A 9,869-nucleotide genomic window follows, 5' to 3' on the forward strand; every position below is an offset into this window, starting at 1 on the left:
ATCGCGAAATTGTAGAACGAATAAAATGAATAAGTAAGACACACACGAATTGTGCTCGTAACATTTAATTGTGTCATTGCTTTACACAAAATCGGACATATATTTGTTTAAAACCTTATGTCGGTCATGAAAATGTATGTGGTCAGGAGCTTTTATTCAAAAGCTACAACTATGATTCATATAAATGATTGGATCACAGTGATCTCTGATTTTCATATACATATAAACGTGGGATAAAATATATTACTTATTTTCTTCTCTTTATCTGGTAGATACAGAAAATAGAACGCTCACGTCAAATGTTTATGTATATAAATTTATCTCAAGGACTAGAAGAAAGATCTCTTTTATGTTGAACGTTATTAAGTGATGTTAAGAAACATCAAATATTTTCATCTCTAATAAATCTAAACAGATGCTTGATAATTATATTTATAAGATACATGTAATAGAACATTTGGAGAAATGCATTCGGCACATATTGGCATAGAATTACAGATAAACAGAGCCATCATGATCGGCCCTCGAGAGATTCGACAGAGAACGTACACATTTTTTTTATATTTAAAAATACGTTAGGATTGAGTTAGGAAAATACACTAAGCAGTTACTAAAATCTTAATTAAAAATTGATTGGTAAAAAAATAATATCAGTAATAAGCGAAAGTAATGTTATACCACACTTTCACTGTCTGGATTAGTCAAAATTATTGGAATGAACAAAACGAAATTCCTTGTGCGAGGTACTCTATTCTTAAAATTTTATAATAAAATATCATTAGAGCATTTACTACTAATTAGCTTACTGACTTTCGAAATTGAAAGTAATGGATCAGTTTAAGATCTTGTACACACGTGTTTTAGACAGATGCTATAAATGGCAGTGAAAGTGTTGAATTTTCGTAATATAGGAATTCCGATGTTCAATTACACTTGGCCCGCACTACAGAGCAAGATATTTAAAGCAAATGTACATATAACAAAAGGATCCACTGAATACTTTTTATAAGTGTACATTGACGAACATATGACGGGGAAATTATTCAATTGTCCTTCATGTCGCTCATTTACGCTGCGTGTACCGACTGAAAAAGAAAATATGCGCATGATAAAACTAACTTAAAATTTTATAATGCAGACAGTCACAAGTTTTTGTGCGAACCTTTGCAATGTCCACGCCGGTCAAATTTTTAACAAGATCTGGAACACGCTGTACAATATTGAATACTTCCTCGGTTAGTTTTTCTGCCCCAATAGTACCATTGCCACTTGAAACCATGGTTATCTTTTTTGCTTGAGAAAGAGGAGCGGCTACTTCAGCGGCAACCTAAGGACAATTAAAAGTTAGAATATTTACAATTATTAGAGAAAACGCTTGTAAACGTTGCAAAGATCAATATACCTTTGGGAGTGTATCAAGCATCATGTCTATCATGGCTGCGCTCTTGTATTCGTTCCATGCTGCAGCTTTCTTTGCCATCTGTTCTGCCTCTGCCTTAGCTCTCGCTTCGATAGAGTAGGCTTCTGCCTCACCGCGAATCTTAATAGCTTCAGCTTCTGCTTCAGCCTCCATAACAAGACGCAATTTATTTGCTTCGGCCATTTTCTCTAATCTAAAAAAATCAAAATCATCAAATCTTGGTCGATGCACAACAAAAGATTTATTTGTAAGCATTATTAGATACCTGAATTTTTCCGCGTCAGCGGGGCGTCGTACAGTGGCATCTAATTCTCTTTCGCGTCTCATCATTTCTTGCTCCTGCACGGCGATCTCCTGACTGCGTTCCACAACTTTCACCTGCATTTGCTCTTCCATAATCCTCTGTTTAGTTTTCGCCGCTTGCAATTCATAGGCCATTTCTGCTTCAGCTTTCTGTAAGTAATATCTGTATAAAAAAATGTTCATGGAACATATATTGTAGAAAGCATTAGAAGTTTCCTTACTTTGGTCTGGACTTCGACATCATAAGCAGCCTTTTTCAATTCAAAATCACGTTGCGCTTTTGCGATCTCTGTATCATTTAGGAAACGTGCAGCCATTCTTTGTTCCTCGGCGATAGCTTCCCTAATTTGAGCGTCTCTGCGAGCTTCTGCTTCACCTATTCTAGCATCTCTCTTCACTTCTGCTGTACGTGCCATACCGAGTGCTTGCAGATAACCCTATAAATAATATATTCTCATAAAATTATTGCACGACATGATAACATTTATGATAATACAATGAGTAACGAATGATTTCAGCATTTAAGTAAGCAATGTCTGAGCGACCCAAAAAGGCAACATATATAAGTATACATCGTAGCTCCAGTTCAAAATATTTCAAAATATTTTTAAATAAAAAAATTTGAAGGTACTTTAGCAATTTATACAAAATAATATTTTACAAATAACAATGTTTGACGTTCTTAAAAATCATATCTCCAGTCTTAATTTTTTTAAACTATGTTTTTATTAAAGAAATAAGAAAAATTCCGACAATATCTTCATATTTTGCTATTTAAAAATACTTCAGTATCGAATCAGCAGTAAATGTGCGCACGTGTATTGTTACAAAAAGCAATAAAAATTTTTGTTCTTGTAGAATCTGAAGAATTAACAATAATGTTACAAGACATAGCGGTGTGCGCTGTGACATCAGGTATAATAGTAATAAAATAAAATTGGAACGTACCTTTGCCCCCTGCAAGTAGCAAAACAAAAATGTATTCAATATTCACGACATACAAGATCTAACTATAATAATTATTTTAAAAAGTTCATACTCACGTATCAACTATTAATAGACATTATTGAATCGTTTAAAGGGGGTCTTTCGAAATATCTCTCTATACACTTGTATGTACACTATGTACACTTTAGTAGTTCAATTACGATTTGTACATGTTATCAGCATTATTTTTCTTTTAAAGATTTGGAATGCTTACGCGTTCGACTTACATATTTTTGTGTTTATATACAGTGTTTTTATACATTAGGAATGCTGCAAACTCTTACCTCTTCGTCTCTAATATCTTTCAGTGTGTACGATACGACAGTAATGCCCATATTAACTAGATCACTGCTCGCAACTTCGAAGACTTCCTTGCTAAACTTTTTACGATCCTTGTAAATTTCCTACGGCAAAGAGTAGACCTCACGAGTCTAATAGCTTTTAACATAGGCAATTTAGAACAATTTGTATTGATGTTCAACTTACCTCTACAGTCATACTGCCCATTATTGCTCGTTGATGTCCTTCTAGAGTGACGAGAGCTATATCATGTATCTCATCGTCAGATTTTCCAAGGAACTGCTCGCACGCCGTAGATAACATCTCTTCATTTTGTCCTTGAATTTTCACCTGGAGCAAATGTATTTTGCAATATATGAGTGTCATGTTAAGATCATTAAAGGTCGTTTATAACACACTTGTAAAGTTTTCCAAATTTTATACAACAAATATATATTATCAATAAAGTTTCCAGAATCATTATATAACTTTATAACTTATACTTTTATATGTCATTATGAGTTATTTTAAATCTAATTTGAATCATATACATATATATGTCAATTTTATTACATACAACTAAAATAAATATATGTAATATCTTGACACACATAAAATAGACACGTAGCATAGATAAAAGCTTCTTTCTTCTTAATTACCTGTGCTATGCCTGTTACAGATATCGGAACTCCTTGACAGGTGTATACCGTTGGACTCTCGACTTGTAAAGTCATCGTATTCAGAGAAATTCTGTAAAGATAAGATATGCATAAGCTGAGGAATTCATCATGCTATGTCTATGGAAATACTTGTACGACACTCACTTTTGTACTTGTTGCACGAATGGCCAAACAAACACCCGCCCTCCAGGCACCAAGAGAGGTTTGCTGTAGCAACATCCTGGAAGAAGTTAATGCAAAACTGAATTAGACAACTGACAATACGGAGGACCATGAGGAAGATAACGGTTCGTTAAATTAATACATAATTAAATTAATATGTAAGTAAAAGAATCGAGCCGCACATAATTCTATATGTCAATCGAGCGGTATTCGATTATTTGCATATAACAGATAGCAATTTGCGATTCTAATGCGATTAAAGCACAGTATAGGTGCGGTTCTCAATCGATCCCGCGTTTCCCCACCGCCGTCTCGTCACGCGGATCAATTATTATCTAAGACGCTCGAGCGAGCTTCTCCCATGTTTTTTGCCCTTTTTCTACGAATTAAATCGGGCAGGGGAAAAAATATGCGGACGAAATATGAGAGAAAACGAGATATCCGTGCGGCGCTGAGAGACGATTCCTCGCTCGTTTACCTGAGACGACGAGAGCCTCGTTTGGGCCGCAGGTGACGAATCCACAGCTCATAATTATACGTCAAAGTAATGACGGCCACTGTGCGTAAAGATCGTGAGTTTCAAGCGGTCGATTGACGTCAACGTGCCTCTCGTAGTGTACACAGAGATACACGTAACGCGAAGGCGCAAATCCCTCCCCTCCTTCCTGTCGCCGGCGTTATCCTCCTCCCGGCTCCCCTAACGATGTTGGTCCAGAACGCAGAGCGCATGAGCGAAGGGGGACCTTGGACCTTGGCATATTACTGAAATTGATACTTTTAAAGGTCTGACGATGAGACTTTTAAAGGGGCTTTTACGATACATCTCTTGAAACTCGATCGACTCTTTTCCGAACAAGAAGAGAAGATCTTCCAGCGCGTCGAGGGATTCGATTTAATTCGCGGTCGAAATGAGCGTCTTCATGTCTCGGAGATAGCTATTTGCAGGAAGAAGATATTCGGCGTTTATAATATAGATGTCCGTGATCCCAAGAAACCGACAACGTTAGTTCGGTTTGGAGTCGCATCCGTTTGACAGCTCCAAATGTCAAACGCTTGGAGATTAAGGGGATTTAAACACGCGTTTAGTAAAAAGAATATAGTAAAGTAGGGACAGTATATAATAGTAACAACTACTACGTAATGTAGTAATTACTTTATAATAATAATAATTAATAGTACAATATTTGAATACATATTTTCCAAGACCCTCGAAAAATCCTAAAGATTCCCAGAATTTATTTCGGTAAAAGATATTCGGAGTTAGACGTATTTTTCGAAAAATCATCAATAATCAAAAGAATATGTTCTAAAAAGGAAGCGAGAGTTAGAAATAACGAGAGTAAGACATACATCTTTCGAGCTTTAAATGTACGTGAACAATGTATGCGAATAAAAATAAAATTCTATTGTAACATTGTACTGTCTTTTGATTTTTTTAATTGCAATAAAAAAAAAACATTCGATGTAAAAAGCCATCAACGTTTAAGTGCACCCAAAGAGTATAACACGATAAATTAATAATACAGTCTGTTTTAAAATCGTCTGAATTGCTTTTTAAATCTCTCATAATGGTAGTCGTCCGTCGCCTTCTCTCCGTTGTCTTTTCGCTTTCCTCGGATATCCTCTTTGGTGGTGCATTTCTTCTTGTCGCCGGAGCCTTGCTGCGATTTCTGGAAATCTGAGTCTTCTATGTTGACTGAAATTATAATAAATATTTCGTTTAAATAAAATTTATGTGTCTAACACGAAGAATTCAATTGTAGGGAAACAAAATGCATGCGACGGCTGCGACTAGTTAATAGGTTCAAAACAATTTGGGAATATCGTACGTATAATTGCATGTATATCTATGAAGAATAATAAAGTGAATAAGACTCACATCTGTTGTGCTGCACGAAATTTACAGCCATATTAGTAGGAACGAACTGCGAGGGTCCATCTTTCTTTCTGTGTCTTTCCCAAAGAAGTTTCAATTTTGCCTCTTCGGTAGCTTCGATGTTACGAATTTTAGCTCTGAAAATAAACTGAATTTTAAGGAAAATGTCTACCATAAAACTAATACGTTTTAAAATGTATAATAAATTTGATGAAGTTAAATCGTTATTATACGCTGCTTCAAGTTTCGACGTCGAAAAATCATCTCTCTCTCTCTCTCATACTTGTGTCCAAAATACCTTTTTTAACTGTGTATGCACATTATAATGAACATACTCACTCTATGCCAAGATCAACCTCTGGAATACCAGAAAGCATCTGATTCGAAAGCATCTCCTCACTACGATTGGCTGAGCTCTGCCTCAAGTGTTCAGGTACGGCGCGCAACGCCGCTTCTTCGGGCGAGCAATATGATCCCTTTTCATTATTCCCACTATTTGCCGCATCATTATTATTTTTACTCTTGCGTTTTGATAATTCTTCTTCTATGTACTTAACCCTAGTAAGAATAATCATATGAGCTTACGATATGACATACAAATTATAGCAATGATTAATAATCTTAATAATATATTCATCACTGATTAAGCACTACCAATAAATATAATAGAAAGATGCAAACGTTGTCATACATTTCTTCATCTTCGTCGCGTTTATTAGTCTCTGCGTTAAATTGTGTGCCAATGCCAGTTTCGTATGCATCGTTTGGCTTGTGTTTTGTATTTTTCAACGCAGTCATGTTTACCATTCCTCCAGTTTTCGCGTTGAAGGGATCCGACTAAATTAACATATAAGTAGATCATCTTTCGTATCACATCATCCACCCTGTGTTTTAATTTTATTACACATGCATCCACGTATCCTGTTATACGTATCCTACCGTTATGACGTCAGATGCACCGCTTTCTCCAAGAGCCAAACCGACGACGTCGACTCCAGCGGGTCTCTCGCGGAGCTTCTGAATGATCTTCATCTCCTCAACCTTCTCCCTGAAATAAATCTCGTTCTAATCACGCTAATTCCCACGTTACTATTTAATTAAGATAGAATAAATACAATTCTTACCTGAGAGACACTTTTTCCTCCTCGCTGTCATTATCGTCGGATAGAGCTTCGCGTTTTCTTAAAGGTTTCTTCTTCTTCTTCTTCTTGAACTGGATGTTAGGTACTTCATCATCGCCGCTGCCCATTTTTGATTAATTAAATCAGTTAATTAAACTCTATCTTCTCTCGAGCAAAACCACAAAAGATAGGTTAATGCAGGTTGACGCAGGTCGCTGAGGTCGCAGAGTCGCTGAGAGTCGCTGTCAATCGATCGATAAATCTCCACCAATAGGGTTCGAGTCTCCGCTAAATCGGGTTCGAGTCTCCACTAAATCGAAAATTCGAGTCTTCGCTATAAAATTGTAAGCAGAGAGAAACCTGATGTGTGTGTGTGTGTGTGAGCGGAATATAGATCTAAGAATACAATCGTCTTTTTGAATGTCGCAAATGTCGCGGCGGATATCTATTCCAGGTTATTAATATACGCTTATTCGTTAGAACGCAAGAAATTTCAAATTATCCGCGCGGAAGATTAAGCACCTCCGCCATATTGATGACGTTTACCTTCCATTTTTCCAGAACCAGAACGCGCAAACGCGACGACGGCGAGCGGACACGGAGCGGATCGGTGCCCGAACGAGTGGCGCGTCGCGAGTTGTTTAATTGGTAAGAGTAAGCTTTATTTTGTCTTGCATGCATTATTTAACGCAGCACACCTATCGCGCAGGATAGATTCAGCGCTCGGGTATTAACGGTTTGCAAAATATACGCATTTCAGTACGGTACTTATTCGGTCGAAAGCACGTCGCGCTGGGCAATCGTGCGAAAGTGACGGTTGCGTCGTATTTTCCAATGTCGCGAATATCGCGGATATTTGCCAAAAATATTGGTACGCCTATTTGCTAGAATGCAAAAAAAAACGATCGTGATCACAAGCGAGCGTAATAGCATTCGGTTTTCGAAATTCGGAAAATTCGTGATCGCGAAGTTGTGAGTTGTGAGAGCGGGGCGAGTAGCGACGCGAGTGCAGTCAGTGCACCCTTGGCTCGGTTCGGTTTGGCGCGAGAAGTTTCGCGCGCGGGGGATGACGGGTCTCCGCCATATTGATGACGTCGGACGTTCTCCTTCATTTCCCGATCGCAACGGGCGCGGGAAGGACCGACTCCGGAACGAGTGGCGTGACGCGGGAGTTGTTTAATTGGTAAGAGTAACCATTATTAATCTTGCATGAATTATTTAACGCAGCACCTATAGCGTAGTATCGATTCAGCCAGATGCGCATGCGACGTATTATCTGATAGCTGACAATAACGTTACGTCACGTAACCACAAGCGAATCCATTCTATTATTCTACTATCACGTGACACACTTGTATTTTGAACTCAATTAGAGTTTCTCAAGTAAGAGTTTAGACATCGTTAGACAAGTTTTTATTGATCCATCATATGTTTCAGATTAATTATGATAATTTATATTTTATTATTATTTATTTTACAAATTTTTACTTATTATTAGTATCATATTAGTATTATATTAATAATAATAATATTTACGCATATGAACTATTAATTTTTAAATTCATTTTTTATTTTTTAATAAATAGTATAAATATTATTATCGGGGTAAAATTATCAGTGTAACTCCGCCATTCGAAATTTACTTACTGCGCTGGTTTGTTAGATGTCGTGGGTATTAAGCATATCATAAATTCGTGCAATCTTAATAATATAATATTTTAATAAAAAATATTTTTAATAATATATAATATATAAAATGCGTGTTGCGTGCAATTAACGTCGGGAATACTTTACAAAGTGCCGCGCGGTTATTATTCTAGCGATTAGTGTGTCCGCGATCTTAATTAGCCGTTCTTTTTTTGTGAGTGCTACTACGAGCGAGTGAGCGTCAAAAGTAATACAAGCAATAAATAGGTAACAAGAAAGAAGAAACTGACTCGTAAAGACGTCAGATGACGACACACAGAGACATGTAAGATAAATAATTTATTATTTACTTAATATTTTTTACTTACGGGGGGGGGAATTTGTTTTTTTTTCCTATGACAAATGCACTTCGTAAATTATTTGCATTATATGTATAATTTATTTTATTGTATTACATAAATGTTATATTATTATGCATTTTTAATATAATTTTTATAAATTATATTACGCCTCAAAATTAAGATTTGACACAATTACTTCGATTTTGAAATTGAGAACACGAAAAATTGTACCTAATTTTTATATAATTTGTAATTTGTAATTTGAGTGAATCTAACGTTAGTGAACGCCGTGTATGTGAGAAATTTTCATGTTAAAAAGACAAAAAAGGATGTCGGCATTCAGGTGACAAGTATAATATGATGGAAGCGGAACAGAAAAGATTGTGAGATACACACAACGTACGTAAGGATGTGCGCTTCTACTATCGCGAGCAGGAATGAGAAGTGGGGTGAATCAGTGACGGCTTAACATCTGCTGAGGGCTCGAAGTATTATATTATACATACAACATATGCAATCTCTTTCTCTCTTTCTTTCTTTCTCTCTTTCAAAATTTATAACCTATTTGTTTGAGAATATTTGATTAAAAAAAAAAATATATATACCTATATATAAATCATAAAATTTATGTATAATATTAGTTTTTTTTATAAAAAAAATAACAAATTAATTAACTAATAATTGCTTCTTTTTATAGATTACATGATATTTTAAATGTGTATATATATATATATATATATATTACAGATCGATATCGTTTTTTTTATTAAAAGATACATTACATTTTTGTAGGAAAGAGAAAAGAGAAAGAATTATTTTTTTATTCTTTAAATTTTATTACATAACATAAAATTGTAACACGTTATTTTATTTATAGAATAAGAGATTTAAAGATCTCCTTTTTAAAGATCTTTTATTTAAATCTCTTTATCTTCAATTTCTTGTAAAGATCAAAACAATGCTGTTCCCACTCGCTTTGCTTATCACAAATGTTAATGAGAATCCGTCCCATTTTAAACTATGATGAAATTTACGGGAAACGAGATCCGATAA

General features: G+C 35.6%; 3 protein-coding genes across 3 annotated transcripts in view; 1 reads left to right on the forward strand and 2 right to left on the reverse strand.

Moving 5' to 3' along the window:
- Positions 1–49: 49 nt before the first annotated feature.
- Positions 50–4,500, reverse strand: LOC143902327 (flotillin-1). The gene is made up of 10 exons (XM_077415116.1): positions 4,310–4,500; positions 3,814–3,889; positions 3,649–3,739; positions 3,197–3,340; positions 2,995–3,114; positions 1,945–2,160; positions 1,686–1,873; positions 1,403–1,613; positions 1,163–1,327; positions 50–1,085 (listed from the first exon to the last, which is right to left on the reverse strand). Exons 1-10 carry the CDS (start codon positions 4,359–4,361, stop codon positions 1,068–1,070), a joined length of 1,281 nt encoding a protein of 426 aa, XP_077271242.1. The 5' UTR covers positions 4,362–4,500; the 3' UTR covers positions 50–1,067.
- Positions 4,501–4,931: 431 nt separating this feature from the next.
- Positions 4,932–7,047, reverse strand: LOC143902328 (splicing factor C9orf78). The gene is made up of 6 exons (XM_077415117.1): positions 6,832–7,047; positions 6,647–6,755; positions 6,399–6,544; positions 6,047–6,265; positions 5,711–5,844; positions 4,932–5,527 (listed from the first exon to the last, which is right to left on the reverse strand). The coding sequence occupies exons 1-6, from the start codon at positions 6,954–6,956 to the stop codon at positions 5,364–5,366; spliced, it is 897 nt and encodes a 298-aa protein (XP_077271243.1). The 5' UTR covers positions 6,957–7,047; the 3' UTR covers positions 4,932–5,363.
- A 401-nt stretch (positions 7,048–7,448) lies between these two features.
- LOC143902555 (uncharacterized) overlaps positions 7,449–9,869 on the forward strand; it is a 28,357-nt gene continuing 25,936 nt past the window's right edge. The window contains exon 1 of the mRNA XM_077415558.1: positions 7,449–8,011. The gene's annotated coding sequence lies outside the window, so the exon portion shown is untranslated. The remainder of the gene's footprint in view (positions 8,012–9,869) is intronic.

The sequence above is a fragment of the Temnothorax americanus genome, unplaced genomic scaffold (assembly GCF_048541705.1).
Source record: "Temnothorax americanus isolate GAGA-0224 unplaced genomic scaffold, ASM4854170v1 Scaffold4, whole genome shotgun sequence".
Lineage (NCBI taxonomy): Eukaryota > Metazoa > Arthropoda > Insecta > Hymenoptera > Formicidae > Temnothorax > Temnothorax americanus.